Source organism: Hylaeus volcanicus, unplaced genomic scaffold (assembly GCF_026283585.1).
Source record: "Hylaeus volcanicus isolate JK05 unplaced genomic scaffold, UHH_iyHylVolc1.0_haploid 12221, whole genome shotgun sequence".
Taxonomy (NCBI): Eukaryota; Metazoa; Arthropoda; class Insecta; order Hymenoptera; family Colletidae; genus Hylaeus; species Hylaeus volcanicus.
This window is the reverse complement of record NW_026533163.1, coordinates 711,649-728,230: the sequence shown is the minus strand read 5'-3', so window position 1 is coordinate 728,230 and position 16,582 is coordinate 711,649. Positions and strand designations below refer to the sequence as shown.

The following is a 16,582-nucleotide window of genomic DNA, read 5'->3' as shown; positions in this document are numbered from 1 at the left end:
AAAAAAAAGTGCGCAGTCTAATATTTTTGAAAGCCTTTAACCTTTTTTTAATAACGCCAATTTATTTGTTTTGGTTTAAAAATGTTTCAAAGGTTATTTTGTATAAACTTTGTAGAAACTCCGCAAACACTTTATAAAGCAAGCCAAAGATTTCACTTTCGGTTTTAAAACAATTGTCACAAAGTATGCATTATTTTTGTTTTAGCTTAAATGTATTATGGACTATTAATATTAAAGCTAAGTGACTATGTTTTGCATTTGAAGAAAACACAGAAGTAGAGCTGCAAATGAAAAAGCTTCGTTTACCTTCTCATTATTAATTTCAGATTTTTTAATAATTTTTGACCTAGTGATACTGATCAATTTTCACATCAAAGTATCAGCGCATTAAAGTTATTTCACAGTTTAAACGTGTTCTGATTTTCAGTATCTAAAAAAAATCGTGTATTACGAGAAGCAGCAAGTTTGCTACTTTTGTACCCCACTTTCTGTTAGTGTTTAATTGTTGTAAGTTAAGGTGACAAATGAAAACCGTTTATTAATATATCGTATTATGCATCCCACTCGCTTGATTCCAAAGGGTTATTAGTTATTCGAGCAGTAGTTCCGTAGGAGCCACCTTAGGAACATGACAAAAAAAAAAAATTTTTTAATATTTTGAAAAAATACAATTTTCTACCAAGACTTCTTCTACAAATAAGAATATCAAAACACAGGTAATGGGCATCTTGTTCGCTAGATAATTTAACCAAGGCTTTCATTGAATGAGGAGGAAAGTAAACTTCAAGAGGTACTACTACACATACTTTCTTGTACTGAGCGGCAAATGATATTGCTTTACAGTACCGCTGTGCTGAATAAATTGCATTAGTTCTAATGGAGATACTGAATATTCAATCGGTTCAATAGCCACCCAATGAAAAGATTCATGTTTTTCTGAAAGTAATGCTTTTGTTTTGTTTTCCCGAAAATATCCTAGACTATTAACATTCTTCCTTTTGGACTTTAGCGTAAACCATCTGAGATATGTAAATTAACTTATAATTGGGACTTTTTTTTTTTTATTTTTACTCTGAATGTGAACAACAAAAGAGAGGACGTGAGTTTCGTGGTGTCAGTGTACACATGATTCCGTTCTCTGTAGTATAAAGTGTTCGAGCCGGTTTTCCATGTAGCATGTCAATTCCTTGTTGAACATGTGAGGCACACGAACACTCTACAAAGGCAAACCCTCTTTTTTTAATATAAAAACAACAGTTTAAAAATAAAATCGAATCGTTTTACTTGTTTTTTTTTGAATCGCAAAATCTAGGCATACTAACGTGTTTCACAGGAATTTGTCGTTTGTCAAAGAACAATTCTGAAAAATTTTGTTAGGATACCAAATGCTTGATCTGAGTACCAATAACTGACGGAGAACATTCTAATGGAAGGTTATCTATAAAAAAAATACGCTCGTGCAGTTGTTTCTGTAATTCTCTACAATTTTTTCGATTTTTAAATCATCATATATTTATACATGTTCTTTTACTTAAAATGATGACGTGTTGGCCAATACCGACCAATATACCACTCTCCAATAGTATGATCCGCAGGCACAACTTGAGTATCTCTTACGGATGGATTTAAGGTGGTCAAAAGTCGATTAATCGCTGTTTTTAAAAGACTTGAACTTTCTTCACAGTGGTCAAATTCATTTTCTATTCCGCCACATGTTGCTTGATGGGATGCACTCTTTGATGCATTTTGGAGATCAAACGAGTCTTGAGGCACCCCTACATTGCAAGTGTGTCTTCCAAAAACGCTTTGATCCCAGTTAGTGCTAGAAATGAAACCAATAATGCTTTCTGCGCATCTATGACCAATGCATGGAGGAAACCGTCCAACCTTGAGTGTTTTGGAATATTTACAGGCGTTGATAAGTTGGTCACAAGATGTGCCTATTTTCTAAGTGATGCTACGTTAACAGAAGAAAGAAGTCTGGACGATAGTCCTTGACTATTCTAGCTTACTTTAAATGCCGATAGTTGTAAAAATACGGTGACCGGAAGCCATAAAACGTTGTTTGAAAAAAATGATATGTTTTTTCCTTTCATTTGGCAGTTCTTTTTTGAATGAATTTCTTTTTTAGGTTCAACCACACGATTTTGGTTAGCTGTTTAAAAAAATAATTAACAAGTTGACAAAACAGGGTTTCCATTATACTGAACATACAAAAATTGTTATGAAACAAAATTTTATTCCAATCCTTAGTTTTTAAAACATCTGAAAGGTTAAGACGCTTTAATCAATTAAAGAAGTTATGCATTCTTTATGAAGTAGAGTTACCGTTTAAATACTCGACAATGTCGTCATAGATGTTATTCGTGTCTGTCCTAGAGTCCTCTCGGTTCCACTTTTTTAAAGTTGTTAATAAGGTTTGTATGACGTCATCCCACGAGTCCTCACTATACTGGTCTACGTCTTTTTCCTCTATTCAAAAAAATTTATTCACCGATTAATTAGTTGCACCCATTGTACACCTATACTTACTATCGTAACAGGATTTTATATTGAAAAGCTTTTGAAAAGTATAATTACTTGCTAGGTAGACATCCGATAACTGATCCATCATCGCACGGTTATCTAGATTGTATTTTAAAATACTCCGTCAAACCTACATAATATTCTAAGGTGTTTAAAATCCAAATAATTGGCTCGCTTGGTTGTTTTGAGTCATGAGAAAGAATACCGTAGGTATCAGAACCATTAAGATTGTGTGGTAGATGTACAACAGGACCGACTGACGGTGAGAGCATGTAGGATATAATGTGATTGAGTACTGAATTGAAAGGAGCAAATTGCACAAGTCGATGAAGTGTGGGTTTAAGTTGGTTTAAATTTGGCTCATGTTGTATTTGATCATTTCTACCAGTTCTGATTTTTGTTGATAATATAGAACTCTTTAATTTTTTTTTTTTGATTGAGTTATTTTTACCGCACTTGTTGTTGTAAGCCTTTCAAATAAAGCGTCCAACCCATCAACCATTGTTTGAAAACTTTCACTTAAAGTGGCACACAGCTTACTTAATGCGCAAAGCCAAAATTTTTGTAAAAACAAGGTAAAACCGTAAGAAGTGCAATTTATTCAGTAGTATTATAAGAGTGCGGTATTGAAGAAAAATTGAAAAAATAGCATGCTAAGAATGAAACAACGGTCAAATCTTCAAATGAAAGCATATTTTCGGCTCTATTATACTACAACATTAATTCCTAACAAAGTAACGACATTTTTTTGTATGATAATTATTGCAATTATTGATCAATCAGAATCCTGTGCAAACAATACTTTAAAAAATTCTAATAAGCGATGCAAGGCAAAAGTAACTTGCGAGTTGCTTTATTATTTTTTTATATAATAAACATTTATTATACTAAATTCCACTGTGACGAATAGTGTGTGACTGGTAGAAAAAGATCACGTTTAGTATCCAAGTAAAAAGTACGATTTTCGTTTTAAACCTAGTATGAAACAACAGAAGACGAAAAAAAAAAAACAAATTTCAGCTACCGAAACTGTGGAAAATACAAAAAGTAGCAAGCATTTTCCTTTAATCCAACCGTTTGTTTTTGATGATAAACAAGAAGCTCAGGCGCAGTTGAAGAAGAAATCATCCACGACAAACTATGCTTGGCTAGGTATATGTTTCACAACACTGTGCTTTCCTTATTCAAATCCAGTTATGTTTTTTTTGCAACATTTATAGACTATAGAGATCCTGTCAAAAAAAATATACAAGAAGTTTCTTCGCAGCGTGAAAACTCTTTTGACGCTTCTTTTGAAACAAATCTAACTAAAAAACAGAGGTATTAAAAATATGCAAAGTTAGACACAAATTCTTACAGTGGTGTCATATGTTTTTTGAAATCAACATTAGTCACCGGTGCGAGGTTTATTCCTTAAAATCGTACAATCCCCAGAATGTATCCAAGCTTTACCGGGAAAATCTAACGAAAAAAGCGGAAACGTTGATTCAAGTACCTCGAATTAGCCGTGTTTTATTGCAACGAAGCCGTAGAGGAGGGTTTTAAACAACATTATTTGTTTTACAAAATTCTTTTTTTTACTGTTCCACAAAACAACTGTGAACGCACTGAAACTGGCTATTTCGCTTTTGATCTCTCTCAGATTTGAATGATATGGTTACGTTGCTAAAATTTTTTTTAATCTTCTATAAAAAAATTATATCTTTACCGTTTTAAACCTTAGAGAACGGGTTTCCTAATGTTGAAAATTGTATCGTATTTTATTTTTTGCTTACGTATGGAAACATACTATATCCAGCAAAATTTTATTAGCTTCTAGTATTACACTGCATCCACGATATTTTTTGTATTGTTTATAATTTTTTTAAAATGTTTATTCGCCAAAAAAAAATTAACTTTTCAAAGTACTCGCCTTAAAATCATTTCGCTATACTTTATGATTCTCTTTCAAAAATAACAACTGTTATAGTTTTTCATTTACAATCACAAGTAATATCCAGTTTGAATTTATTAAAAAGTTTTTTTTAATTTTTATTTAAATTTTGTTATTTATTAAAATATTTTTTTTCAGTTTAAAAAAAAATTTCTGGTAAATAAAAAATCTTTTGTTTAACGACTATTTTTTCGTTATGTTATGATGCGGTTCTATTACAACAAAAAAACCCGTTTTAATGGGAATGGTAGTATACTTTTGAAGTATCCATCGAAGCTTTTTAGTCTTAAAGTCAATTAAATGGTAAAGTTTTAAACACTGATACTATGAAACCCAAGTTACGTAATGAGATGATTTTGTAAGGCTACTTGAAAAAAAATGCGTGTAGGGGCGATACGGTAAGCTTATTACCTATCAAAGCGATAGGTAAACGTTTCTGCATGCTTTTGAAAAGGGTCTGGATTTTGATGTTCTGTCGTGTGTGTAGAAAAGAATTGCGGTGGTGGTGGTGGTGGTGATCGCTGCACACCGTTATAAATGTTGGACACTTGATACGTATTCTTTGCGAAATGGTTCGGGACGCATTGGTTGGAGGAAAATTGATTTGCGACACATTGGCTAGACTGAAATCGCGTTGGCACCGATTGGCTGGGTGGATAAGCGGAAAAGTTTTGATATAAAGAACGAGTGGGAAGATTAAGCGTTTCTGAATTTAAACTATTGGGAATGTTCGATGGTAAGGGTTGGTGAAAGGTATGAGTATAATGAGTAAAATGAGGATTGACTGTCTGAGGCGTCTGGTAAGACCAAGGTGGTCGTTCTTGACAACGCGTTTGATTTATAAAAGAGTTGTCTACACAGTTATGCAAGATGGAGGTCTCCGTATTTTGATAGCTGTCGAAGTTGTTTCCCATATCGGTTTTATTTAAAATCTGAGGGTGTAAATTTTTCTTGACATGCTGCTTGTGACAAACTAAGTGGATGTTTTTTCTTCTATTTTTAATAGGATGACGTTGCATATTTTGGCAGGGTGTTTGAGTAGATTCTGTTTGTTTTTCCTCTCTAAATAGAAAAAAAAAATTTTTAAGGAAAAAATAAAAAATGAGAATTTTTTAAATACAAAGTTTGTTTTTCGTTCCCATTAAATATAAACGTAAAATTATTTCCGTCCGCGTAAATATCGTCCGCCTGAACTCATGTTATACTTGAAAATTAACATTTTGAAATGTTCTGAAAAGAATACCTCGACAACATCCACTTTTATATCACATACAAGGTAGAATGGAGAGGCGACAGGACCAAAAGTATCAGAAACGATTCCTAGAACATGTCGAGAAGAAGTACATAAAACCGAACCCAAATCAACAGGTTTTGATTTCTGCAATACGTAAGACACTACATCATCAACTTTATTCAATAGGACTACGTTGTATTACATTGATTGATTCTATAACAACAGTTTTTCCCATTTTTGAACGTACTTTTCCAATGTGAATTAACTCTATAGAATCATTCACTACATCGGGAAGATTTTCAAACACAATAGGCTATACAATACAGTAAGATAGGATAACATTTTAATAAAAGAAAAAGCAATTCACATTACTTTGAACCCGCAAAGACTTTGAGTCTTCGTCGATTCTAACTCAGTCCGAAAAAATGAATAATGTGTGTGTGATTTTGTAGGCTTAAAAACGCTTTAACACCTACCTTGAGTGTCTTTATTTTTTTTTTTTGTCGGGAAAGAGCTATCTTCATTACTGTCATAGTCGCAATCGGACAAGGATTCTTCTTGCGACTCTCTTTTTAAAAAAATAGTTTTTTCATCTGTGTCTTCCTGTTCTACGTCTTCCTCCTCCTCCTCATCATCATCCGTTATACACTACAATCAAAGGAGTTGCGTGTTAGTTTACAGAAAATTGTTCTCTGTAACGTGACCTGTAAATTGTGAAGCTTTAATATATCTTCCGTGACATTCTCTGTGACAAAATAACGCGGAATGACTGCATTGTAAATTGAAATAAAGGTTTCTATGACCTGAACACGTCTGAGTGACTGGCTTTGTTTCAAGCAGCAACTCCATTCGCTTTAAAGCCGCTGATTCATACTATGTGGCATAAAAAACGTAAAGGTGTTTAGAATGATTTTTGGGTCGACTAGAACGTACGTTGGCAAAACATGCAGCAAATAACAAATCGTCTACTTCAGCCTCTCCATCTATGATAAGAAGAGGCTCATTAACTTGGTTGAAACTTGGATCAAAAGATTCCTTAGGCTTTAAATCATTTTCAGTGTGTTGAATCAGTACCTGTGAAAGTGGAGGACATGGTGATTCTCGTGCAAACCCTTTTTCATCGAACACCTAAATAGAACACTACCTGTTGAAAATCACAATTTACGTTTCCCTTGGCATCAGTGATGCTCATTTTTCTTTTTAAAAAAATGAAGTTTAACTTGAGCAAGTAGGGGAATTCAATGCACGTTGCTTTGTTCAAGCTATCCAAAACGAAAACCAGGTAGTCCCAGTGGAAGCCCCTCTGGTCCTGCATTGTGCTACAAAAACTGTCATAGGTTTATTGTTCTTGTGAGTGAAAAATGACGTCGACATGTGACGTTTCATGGCATGGACGAACGATCATGGTGAATTCTTCACATTTCGAAGAACCTGAACTGGATATGTCAGAAGAGGACAATATTTTGAACGATTGTCATCAAACTATACAAGATGTTTTTTACAATACGTTAAAGTTTATTCATCTCACACCGATTCAAAAAGCAGCGGTACATTTTTTATTGAAACCAAAGGTTTTCAGTCTAGTGCAGAATTCTACGAGTGATGTTGTTATTACAGCACCCACGGGTGAAGGAAAAACCCTTTGTTATGTCTTACCTATCATGTCATATGCTTATTTCAGTGAATCATCTGAAATTCTTGCTCTTGTTGTAGCTCCTACTCGAGAATTGACTGAGCAAATATCAACAGTTTTTAGTTTATTTTGTGATAAGAGTCAGCATCCCGAAAAGCTGATCAATATTATTTGCTTATCTAGTAGCGAAACGCTAAGTGAAGAATCGAAATCTTTACAAATCGCCACAAATCCTACTGGTTTAGATACTGTACATCATTTTTTAGAAAAGAGCCCCAAAATTATTATAGGAACTCCAGGTCGTTTCGTTGATAAATTTGTAACGAATTCTTTCTATACTTCTCTCATGGTTGTTCAAAACTTAATAAACTATATACCTTCTCAGAAGGTTAAAGAAAACAATGTTTTGCGCTGGTCTCATTTACAATGGATTGTTATGGATGAAGCTGATAGATTATTAGATCAAAGATATCAAAATTGGATTGTTGAAATGAATAAAATTGCTTCTTTTTGTGTGCATCGACCACAACGTATTATTGTCGCCGCTACGATGACGATAAATCCAGAAAAAATAAATCTATTAAACTTAAATCGGCCGCTCTATTTTACGACAGATGTTACTAACAAAATGAATAATTATACTATTCCTTCGACGTTGAAACAAAAATGGATTTTATGTCCTTCTGTTATGCCAACGGTATACGCTGGCGATATTAAACCATTAACTCTTTTATATTTATTACATCAATTATATACTCTTCCACAAGAAAACATAACATCCATTGCCCCAAATGAAAGTTTGTGTGGTACAATGAAAAAGCAAAAAAAAAGCGAAATTGATTATTTTCCAAAATATACAGAACAAAAAGCTTTTTCTACTAAAAAAAATTTAAAAACTCTTATTTTTTGTTCAACGAAAAAAAACGCCGTGTTTATTTCGCGGCTTATTAATACACATTTTCAATGGGGTCATCGAGATATGTTACCGGAGTTTATTTCTCTTTTTAATGTGAAATCAGAAGAAAAAGCTACTGCAAATGATTTAGACGAAATTTTAGCAGAAACCACTGCAAGTTTTTCTTTACACTCACACTTTTTTACTGCCGATTTATCTCTTGTAGAACGCAAGCGTTTATTACGTCAATTTGAAAAACGAAAAAGTACATTTCTGGATATTTTGGTGGCTTCAGATGTTTTAACGAGAGGATTAGATGTTAAAAATTTAGATATTGTAATTAATTACGATTGTCCTACCCATTTAAGAAATTATATTCATCGTATAGGAAGAACAGCACGCGCAGGTCAGAATGGGTTATGTTTTACTTTGGTGACACTACAAGAATTATCATTTTTCAAATCCATGTTAAAAAAAAATCAACTTTCTTGTAATGATTCATGCATATATAATGGTATGGGCTATCCTTTAACATTATGGGATGTTGTACATAAACACTCTATAAATTTAAAACATATTCTTCCTTGGTTAGATAATGATTATGAAATGATTACAACTAACTCACACAATAGTAACAGTTCCAATTCTTCGTATTATTTTAAACTGTTACAAGAAGTCAATTTATTAAACGAGTTCCATAAAAAAGTAAATATAGATCAAAATTTATTTTCATAAAGTTTTTCATTAATTTTTAAGTCAAAGGGAAAACCTAGGTAACGCACAAACCTTTCGACGCATGTAGATCATATAAAAAATATTAGTATTATTTAAAAGAATCATTCCACTTCATTCATTAAAATAAAATGATTTATACAAAACAATTTTGGTCAGCGTGTTTATGCTGTACGAGGGTTATAGTCTTTACACAATCCTACATTCTTTTTTTTATATCTTTAATAACTTTTAATAAAAATGATGCTGTGAATTCAAAGAAAAGTATTTTTTTGAATTGGTTAAAAAAAAAAAAAAAAAAAATATTTTTTATTTTTTATGTTGGCTTATTCTTCTCTTATTTCACACGTGTTTTGTGTTTAGTGTGTTTATTGCTCGACATTTGCATCGTTTTAGCGGAATATTTTTCAGAGAAAATTTAACCAATTTATTGGATATATTTTTTTTAAGCCTTTCAATTATTTTGATGTTGTGTGATACTTTTTTTCATTTAATACCCCAAGCATTTCAAATGGCTTCTCATAATTTCACAAATTCTTTATCAGTATGGGAATGCTTTACACTCGGGTTCTCCGCTTTGATAGGAATGATTTTTGTAGTAATTGTTCATACAGTTCTGAGCTTCGTTAACTTTTATTATCAATTTCAAAATCCACCCTTATCGTGCGCTTCACAAGACAAATCATTGACCAAAAATGGATCCTTTTTTTCTATAAAAAACTCTTCTCCATCTCAAGTAAAGTCTTGTTTATTGTGTTAACAAATTTCATTAACTGTGCTGTTCTTATATGACATTGGTCGCTTTGTTAAAAATGAAGAAAAACAAGAAACAAAATAGATCTAATTTCGCTTGTTATGATTCTTCCACTGTTCATGAAAAGCATGCCTGTCACGTTCCATTGAAATTGTTACTTGAAAACACGGAAAATGTTTCAAATAATACCAACCTTCAACATATCCCTCATTTTCACAAGATTAAACAAGACCGTGAATTGACCTTGGCCCATACAACGCTTTTATCGTCAGCCTTACATAATATAGTGGTAAAGAAGGAATGTTTTTTATTAATGTGTTTATGATATATGCTGATGATTAGGATGGTATTTTTGTTGGAATCGCACATAAAACAGCTTATCAACATCAATGTATTACTACGGGAATGACCCTTTTTTTCCATGAAGTACCCTCGCAAATAACGAATGTTATTTTACTCAAGCGTGCCGGCTATGCAGACTTTGATGCTTGTCTTCTTAATCTTTTAGCTACTGGATCTTTTTATGCTGGGATTATCATGATATTTTCAGGTTATGAAGACTGGGAAGTTTTTATTTTTGTCATATGCTAAATCTTTCGTGCTGGTTGTAGGTTTTAGTGGTGAAAATCATTTTGGACTTCATATTGCTACAGCATCCAATTTTTTAATACAATCACTAACAATGCTCTTACCAGAATTGCTTAGTTTATTTTCGTTTTGTTCACTTATTCAAGTCATTATATACAAAAAAATAACTCACATTCAAGAAATTTTGACGTGCATGTCGGCTATTATCTTGGGGTTTTTATGTACGATAGGCTTACTTTTTTATGAACATAATTAATTGTTACTACCAACTCAAAGAAATAAACTAGTTTTTTTTTAGAACTATAGAATTAAACATGAGCATTTTCTACTACACATTATTAGATAACATTCGCAAGAAATGTTGCTGTGACTATAAGAACAGCGGAGTAGGGAAAGAAACTTTTGAATCAAGAAACACGACATTTTCATGTTCATTTTATACTGGAGCGAAAAACAAGCGTGAGAAACTATTTATGGAGAAAACCTATTTAACTTTAGTTGTCATTTGGTTTATTAATTTTTTAAATTATTAGTTATTGGAACATTTACTAGAAATATTATTCAAATACTATTTAAAAATCAATGATTGACACGGTTCTCAATACATTTGCTGAAACGTTGTTTGGCTATACAACAGATGAGAGTGTCAGCACTGTTCTATCCAATCCACAGTATTACTCTTCAGAAACTCCTATTTTTTTAAAAATTGATACTTTGAGTTTAAAAAAAACCCTACTAGAGCAGGACACGTGTCCGCTAACTATGTGAGACTTGATTCCTAACTTTTTTTTTAATAAGAAATACATGTTTATTTTTTTTTCTTGGCAGAGAAACTGCATTGTTATCTCACTGTGAAGATGTTTTAACGCAGGGGGTTGGTTTTTTCATCAAGTTGCACTGCCCTCTCTTTCTCATGTGGCTTAAAGATTGTTATTCTCGTTGTTTAGCTGATTGTATAAAAGTGTCACCAAAGTTTCGAAATATTTTGAGAAAGTTGCAAGAAAAAAATGGTGTTGACTTAAGTTGTATTCAGACGCTTGTTTTACGTTTTGCTGTTTTATCATTTCAATGCCCTTTTTTTTTTATACAGGTATTGTGAAATAATATTTTTTTTCAAATGTCACAAAGTATTAACATTTCTAGAGCGACGACAAAGATTATGACCAAAATGAACTTGACGAACTGACCGCCGAATCTGTGATTCTTTTATATGAAACCACCTCGAATACAAATCAGTTTTTATCGGCCTTGTTCGAGTGTTTAGAAAAAGAATCCCAAGAAGATTTTGAAAAAGTTATATGTAACGTTTTAAGCCATTTTAAAAAAAAAATATCTTCAAAAAAAGAATTAAAAAGTGTCAATGATAACACATTTAATTCCTTATGTATGTTTATAAATACGGAAAAGAATATTCCAAGAATTGTCGGGCAACAGCTTTCGGTGAAGCAGAAAAATCTACTTACTAAACAAAAAAAATCTTTTGCTGTAGCGCTTGCTAGCTGTACATTACTTGGAAATATTTTATGGTTCACCCCATTGGATGCTATTCATTTTGTTCATGTAAAGTCTTTTTTCATTTCGATTCCATATGCAATAAATGTTTTTATTTTTAGGATCCAAGTCGTTCTTGTTCTCAACAGTATTTCAATCTAAATATTTGTCAAAACGCTAGACATCTTGCAAAATCCATTGACAATGTCCGGGAAAACGCTTTACAAGTCGTAGACACAGCGCATATTTTTGTAACGCTTTTATGTCGCAATGGCGCACGTTACGAATGTTTAGAATGGATTTCTAGTATAGCAAAAGGCAATCAAAAACGTGTACAACAAGGGATATCTTCACAACTTGAATTTTTTTCCACCATGTCTGTTTCTATGGAGGCTTTCGCTTTGCGTAAGGCTCCACACACTGCTTCTTGTTCCTTCCTTTTATAGCTTGTGACTAACAATGTAGAATACCACGGTTTCACTGGCTCGGGCTTCAATTTCAATTTATTCTGGATGTGTCTTAAGCTTTTAGAACCTATTAAATTACATAAAACGTACGTACTCATCTTCGCATTTGACTAATCACTACCAGAAAACCTTTCCTGTCCTTCTTTTCTTTTATAAAGATCAAGTATTGAAATAGAATATCTATTGTCCGAAGAAGCTCAGACATTGTTACAACCTTATTTATCTGAGAGTCGTTTGTGCTTTTTAGAAGAGTTGCACGAATTGGAAGTTGGATTCAGGTAAAAGTTATTGGGTGGGCAAAGAAAGTAGAAGACAACATATCAAGATACTTTCATGGCTCAACAATCTTTTTTGATTTTATGGCAAATTTGTTTTATTAGGGCATCACCCGAGAATAAAAAAACACCCAAATTTTCAACTCAAATTTTTTTTGTTTCTTTTCTTTGCTTACGTTATCTTTTTCGACCTTTACTTAATGAATTTAGTCATTTAAGAGAGTTATTACATTCCCGACAATCTGAAATGGCGTCTTCTAAACATTCCACACCTAGGCAAAAATCGTACCATGAATTATTGGGGGAGTACATGTGCTTTCAGTCCCTTATAGCCCATCCTATGTTCTTGAAATCTTGGTGGTATTTCGTTGATTTAACAGTGACATGGCTTTTTAAACAATTAGATATTACGTCGTTTACTATGCCAAATAATACCAAGAATTTCCGTAGGTTTTTTTTTTTTTAATTAAATTTTTTCATCTATTCGTTTACGTTTTGCAGAATGCAGAGTAAATCTAAGTTTTTTTTTCTATTGTTTCCGGTATTTTGTTAATTTTGTTTTTTCTTGTTTTTAGGAAGAAAAAGAAAATTTAAACCAAGCTTCCACGTCGTCACATTCAAAAATCTTGCCGTATTGTATTTTGGAAGATATTGCTGAGTCCGTACGGTTTTTTCTGTCTTTGCCCTCCACTCCGTCCTTTCCATCGGACCCCATTGTTCCCGCTATATTCAAATCTTTGTCTTTAATAAATGAAAAAAAACTAGCTGAATTCTTTCTTTTCATTTTCCGATCCGACGATATTATTCGTAACCCACACTGTCGTTGGTCATGGTAATTATTAATAGTGTTTCCATACGCCATTTAAAAAATCATTTTATAAATATATGGTATGCTGTAGTGGATATGAACCCTTCTCCGAGCTCCATGGTCATTTCTACTTTGGAGTTCGCGTGGATAATATGGACATAGTGATTCAGCATTTAATTCCAACACTTGTCAAAGCGTTTATAGATGCACAAAAAGGTAATTTCTTCGTTTATGCTCTCGTTGTTTCGTTACACCTTAAGGTGGTTTAATATGTTTTAATTTAAATCTCACAAATTTGTTTATTCTACTTTTCAACAATAAAATAAATGCTATATAAAAGAAAATTAATGCGATAGATTGTCTGGAAAAAAGCTTGTTTATAAAAATATACTTTATATACTTTTTAAATTTACTGAATTCTACTTTATCTTTTTCTCTAACCACAAATCATTTGTAAATATTTCATTGCATTGACTGTAGATGGTTACTACGTTCGTCTTCGTCGGAGATTATCATTTACTGTACATCTTGGAAGATTATTAGAATTAAACGCATTTATTGACTCGTTAAAACAATTTGTCACCAACGCACAAACAAATGAAGTAACCGTTGTTGTTTTGTTACTATTTTGCATTCAGTTGTTTTTCCTTTGTTGATGATCAATAGACGTTCATTAAGTTTATGGCGATGTTAGTTGAGTCTATGACGTGGCTACTAGAAGAAGGCATGTCTGCTTTAGCTGAAGTTAAAAAACGAGAAAAATTTCAAGGTAAAAAATTTAAAACCCTCAAAGCCAATAGTTAATTGTTTAAATAGACGCTTTAGTGTTATTGTTAGTTGATGAGACACAATGTTAAACTAATTAGTCGAAAATTTTTATTTCTTATGTTACTGAACATTTATACGACTCAAACTTTCTATTCATAGTGTTCATACCTGCTAATAAGTAGTACTTTGACCTATTGGTAAAGTCTTTATATGGATGCAAGCTCATAATAAAAGCTTGTCTTCTCAAGGCAACGAAATTAGAAACGTGGTAGAATAAAGAGTTTGAATTGTTTGTTTGTGTGATTTGTAGTAAGTACTGATTCGCAAGAACTTTTGGATACGAACCAACAGTTGCCATCTACAACAACTGCATCAGCGAATGACGAACAAAGAGCCAATAATGCTAATGATGAATTCGGTAAATTCATGACAAATATGACGTCAACACAAAAATAAATTCGTTGTTTTTTCCGATGGTAATAAAAATGTACAAAAAGATACACAAAGCATTGATCAAGGGCACAATGTTTCTGAAATTCCTTTTCAACAGCTGGAACGGTATTTCATTTATTTTCTTTTTCCCATATATCTGAACAAATATTTTCTTTAGTTTATGTAAAAGTCTGACTGATGCGGGCCTAAGAACTATTCAAGTTGTCGCAACTATAGCGAAAATTTTTGGAGATATCATTGTTGACTCTCCGATTTTGTTACTGCAAGTGGTTAGAAAGCTTGCATTGTGTAAAAACGGATAACAGTTCTTTTATACTCTTGAAATTTTAAATTAATTCCCATAGACGACTAGTCTTAATTGCTGTTTGGAACATCTTATTGGGCCTCGATGTTTAGAATTAAAAGTTTCTTGTTTTGAAAAATACAATTTTGACCCGAAGGCTCTTTTAGCTACAACTATTATGATTTATATATCTCTAGGTAAACTAATTTTTATATCTTTCAATTTTTTTTATTTCATTCTCGTTAATTTAGCGTCATTTGACACTGACACCAAGGAAAAAATCATACATTCTGTGTGCAATGATACACGGTATTTTAAAAAAACAGTTTTTAAAAAAGCGGTAAAATTAATTTTTTATTAATCTGGTGCTTCTTTAACTCTAGCTTTATTTTGTTTTTATTTAAGTTCTATATTGCTAGTCGAGAAGAACTATTATCCTCCAAGCATTTAGAAACATTTTCCGAAATTATTTTGCTTTTGGAAAAAACATCTGATATACTTAATGCAGAAGAGAAATGGCTTGAAGAGATTTGGGATGAAATACCGGTAGTTGGATTTCAAAACTTATTGAATAATTCAATTAAGCTTAATATTTTAGGATGAGTATAAGGACCCAATTATGGACAATCTAATGGAGGACCCCGTAAAATTACCTACATCGGGTCACATTATGGATCGTAAAACGATTGAGCGGCATTTAATGACTGAGGAATTTGATCCGTATAATCGGTAAGAAATAGCAGTTGTATTTGTACTGTTTTTCAAATTTGTTTTTTTAATTAGTATGGCCCTCAAGTTTACTGATCTTATTCCTCAAGATGAACTACGTTTGCAAATAAAAGAATTTGTAAAAAAAAAAAGAAGTCATTACTCTTCTCAGAAACTTAATACAATTTAATTCGTATTTTACCTCTATGTTATTATGACAAGTTTTTTCTTTAGCTTTAGTAGATAATTAGTTTGACACAATTATCACGAAATTGCTTTTTGTGATTAAAAATTTATCTCGTGATGTAATCAAAAATAAACATTTTCAATGCAGTTTTATCTTAATTTTTTTACTAGTGTATTAAAAAAAATTCGTTTTTTTCAAAGCTTTCATTACGCAGCATAATTTTCGTTCATTCACCAAAAACATTGTCGAAATACAGCAAAACCATTACTAATATTATTTTACCAATGCAATTTTGAAAAATTGTAATCACACTCTCTATCATCTCAATACAGTTGTTATATTAATTTAATGTATTTCCAGTATTTAAATACTAATCCTTTTCTCTAACTTGGTGATAGTCGAAAAAGAATAAAAGCTTAATCTGAAATTTCTTATAAGCTTTGATCGTTATAACAATTTAGAATTGCTTTTAGTAAGCAATTGTATTTTGTTATAATAAAGCAATAGCGAATGTGAAGTGATGGTGTTTACTACTGCAATGTTGTATGAGTGCATCATTTTATTAGATACAATGTAACTCCAAGACGAATTATTTTCTTTCAAAAATTTCTTCTAATTTTAATGGTCAGTATTTTTTTAGATGTGTCTAAAAAATTAAGACGGAGTAATTAAAAAAAAAATGATTTAAGTAAGTTTTTTACCCATCAATAAATCGTATGATAAATCACTTGATAGATCATAACATTTTCAACGTGTTCAAAGAATTTTACAATAAATAATCTGCCTTTCTTTGTGTTACAATGGAACACTAATGGTTATAAAAATGAGAAATGTTTTTTTTTATACT

The 16,582-nt window shown here is 32.0% G+C and overlaps 5 protein-coding genes across 12 annotated transcripts; 3 read left to right on the top strand and 2 right to left on the bottom strand.

The window, feature by feature from the left end:
- Positions 1–480: 480 nt before the first annotated feature.
- LOC128883305 (uncharacterized) lies at positions 481–1,926 on the bottom strand. Its single transcript, XM_054135514.1, has 7 exons — positions 1,532–1,926; positions 1,403–1,479; positions 1,285–1,360; positions 1,072–1,233; positions 847–1,019; positions 680–796; positions 481–619 (listed from the first exon to the last, which is right to left on the bottom strand). The coding sequence occupies exons 3-7, from the start codon at positions 1,314–1,316 to the stop codon at positions 552–554; spliced, it is 552 nt and encodes a 183-aa protein (XP_053991489.1). The 5' UTR covers positions 1,317–1,360; positions 1,403–1,479; positions 1,532–1,926; the 3' UTR covers positions 481–551.
- A 2,601-nt stretch (positions 1,927–4,527) lies between these two features.
- Positions 4,528–8,065, bottom strand: LOC128883162 (H/ACA ribonucleoprotein complex non-core subunit NAF1-like). 8 transcript variants are annotated; one of them, XM_054135233.1, is made up of 12 exons: positions 7,350–8,054; positions 7,196–7,286; positions 6,838–7,129; positions 6,627–6,767; positions 6,497–6,566; positions 6,398–6,438; positions 6,170–6,341; positions 6,066–6,100; positions 5,941–6,006; positions 5,703–5,837; positions 5,580–5,647; positions 4,528–5,521 (listed from the first exon to the last, which is right to left on the bottom strand). In XM_054135233.1, exons 3-12 carry the CDS (start codon positions 7,006–7,008, stop codon positions 4,867–4,869), a joined length of 1,554 nt encoding a protein of 517 aa, XP_053991208.1. In that variant the 5' UTR covers positions 7,009–7,129; positions 7,196–7,286; positions 7,350–8,054; the 3' UTR covers positions 4,528–4,866. The 8 variants fall into 8 exon arrangements, with proteins under 8 accessions (XP_053991208.1, XP_053991201.1, XP_053991204.1 ...); XM_054135226.1 differs by having other exon boundaries at positions 5,896–6,006; positions 7,350–8,053; XM_054135229.1 differs by having other exon boundaries at positions 5,896–6,006; positions 6,838–7,124; positions 7,350–8,053.
- A 1,003-nt stretch (positions 8,066–9,068) lies between these two features.
- On the top strand, positions 9,069–10,613 carry LOC128883336 (uncharacterized). The gene is made up of 4 exons (XM_054135572.1): positions 9,069–9,689; positions 9,772–9,996; positions 10,050–10,257; positions 10,319–10,613. Exons 1-4 carry the CDS (start codon positions 9,420–9,422, stop codon positions 10,549–10,551), a joined length of 936 nt encoding a protein of 311 aa, XP_053991547.1. The 5' UTR covers positions 9,069–9,419; the 3' UTR covers positions 10,552–10,613.
- A 214-nt stretch (positions 10,614–10,827) lies between these two features.
- Positions 10,828–13,223, top strand: LOC128883315 (uncharacterized). Its single transcript, XM_054135531.1, has 8 exons — positions 10,828–11,059; positions 11,124–11,385; positions 11,439–11,855; positions 11,909–12,191; positions 12,252–12,339; positions 12,412–12,531; positions 12,634–12,974; positions 13,104–13,223. The coding sequence occupies exons 1-8, from the start codon at positions 10,878–10,880 to the stop codon at positions 13,184–13,186; spliced, it is 1,776 nt and encodes a 591-aa protein (XP_053991506.1). The 5' UTR covers positions 10,828–10,877; the 3' UTR covers positions 13,187–13,223.
- LOC128883316 (uncharacterized) lies at positions 13,210–16,557 on the top strand. Its single transcript, XM_054135532.1, has 13 exons — positions 13,210–13,360; positions 13,428–13,552; positions 13,817–13,938; positions 14,003–14,105; positions 14,415–14,522; positions 14,602–14,662; positions 14,715–14,826; positions 14,902–15,037; positions 15,092–15,180; positions 15,246–15,386; positions 15,439–15,569; positions 15,624–16,423; positions 16,471–16,557. The coding sequence occupies exons 2-12, from the start codon at positions 13,489–13,491 to the stop codon at positions 15,736–15,738; spliced, it is 1,182 nt and encodes a 393-aa protein (XP_053991507.1). The 5' UTR covers positions 13,210–13,360; positions 13,428–13,488; the 3' UTR covers positions 15,739–16,423; positions 16,471–16,557.
- The last annotated feature ends 25 nt before the right edge of the window (positions 16,558–16,582 follow it).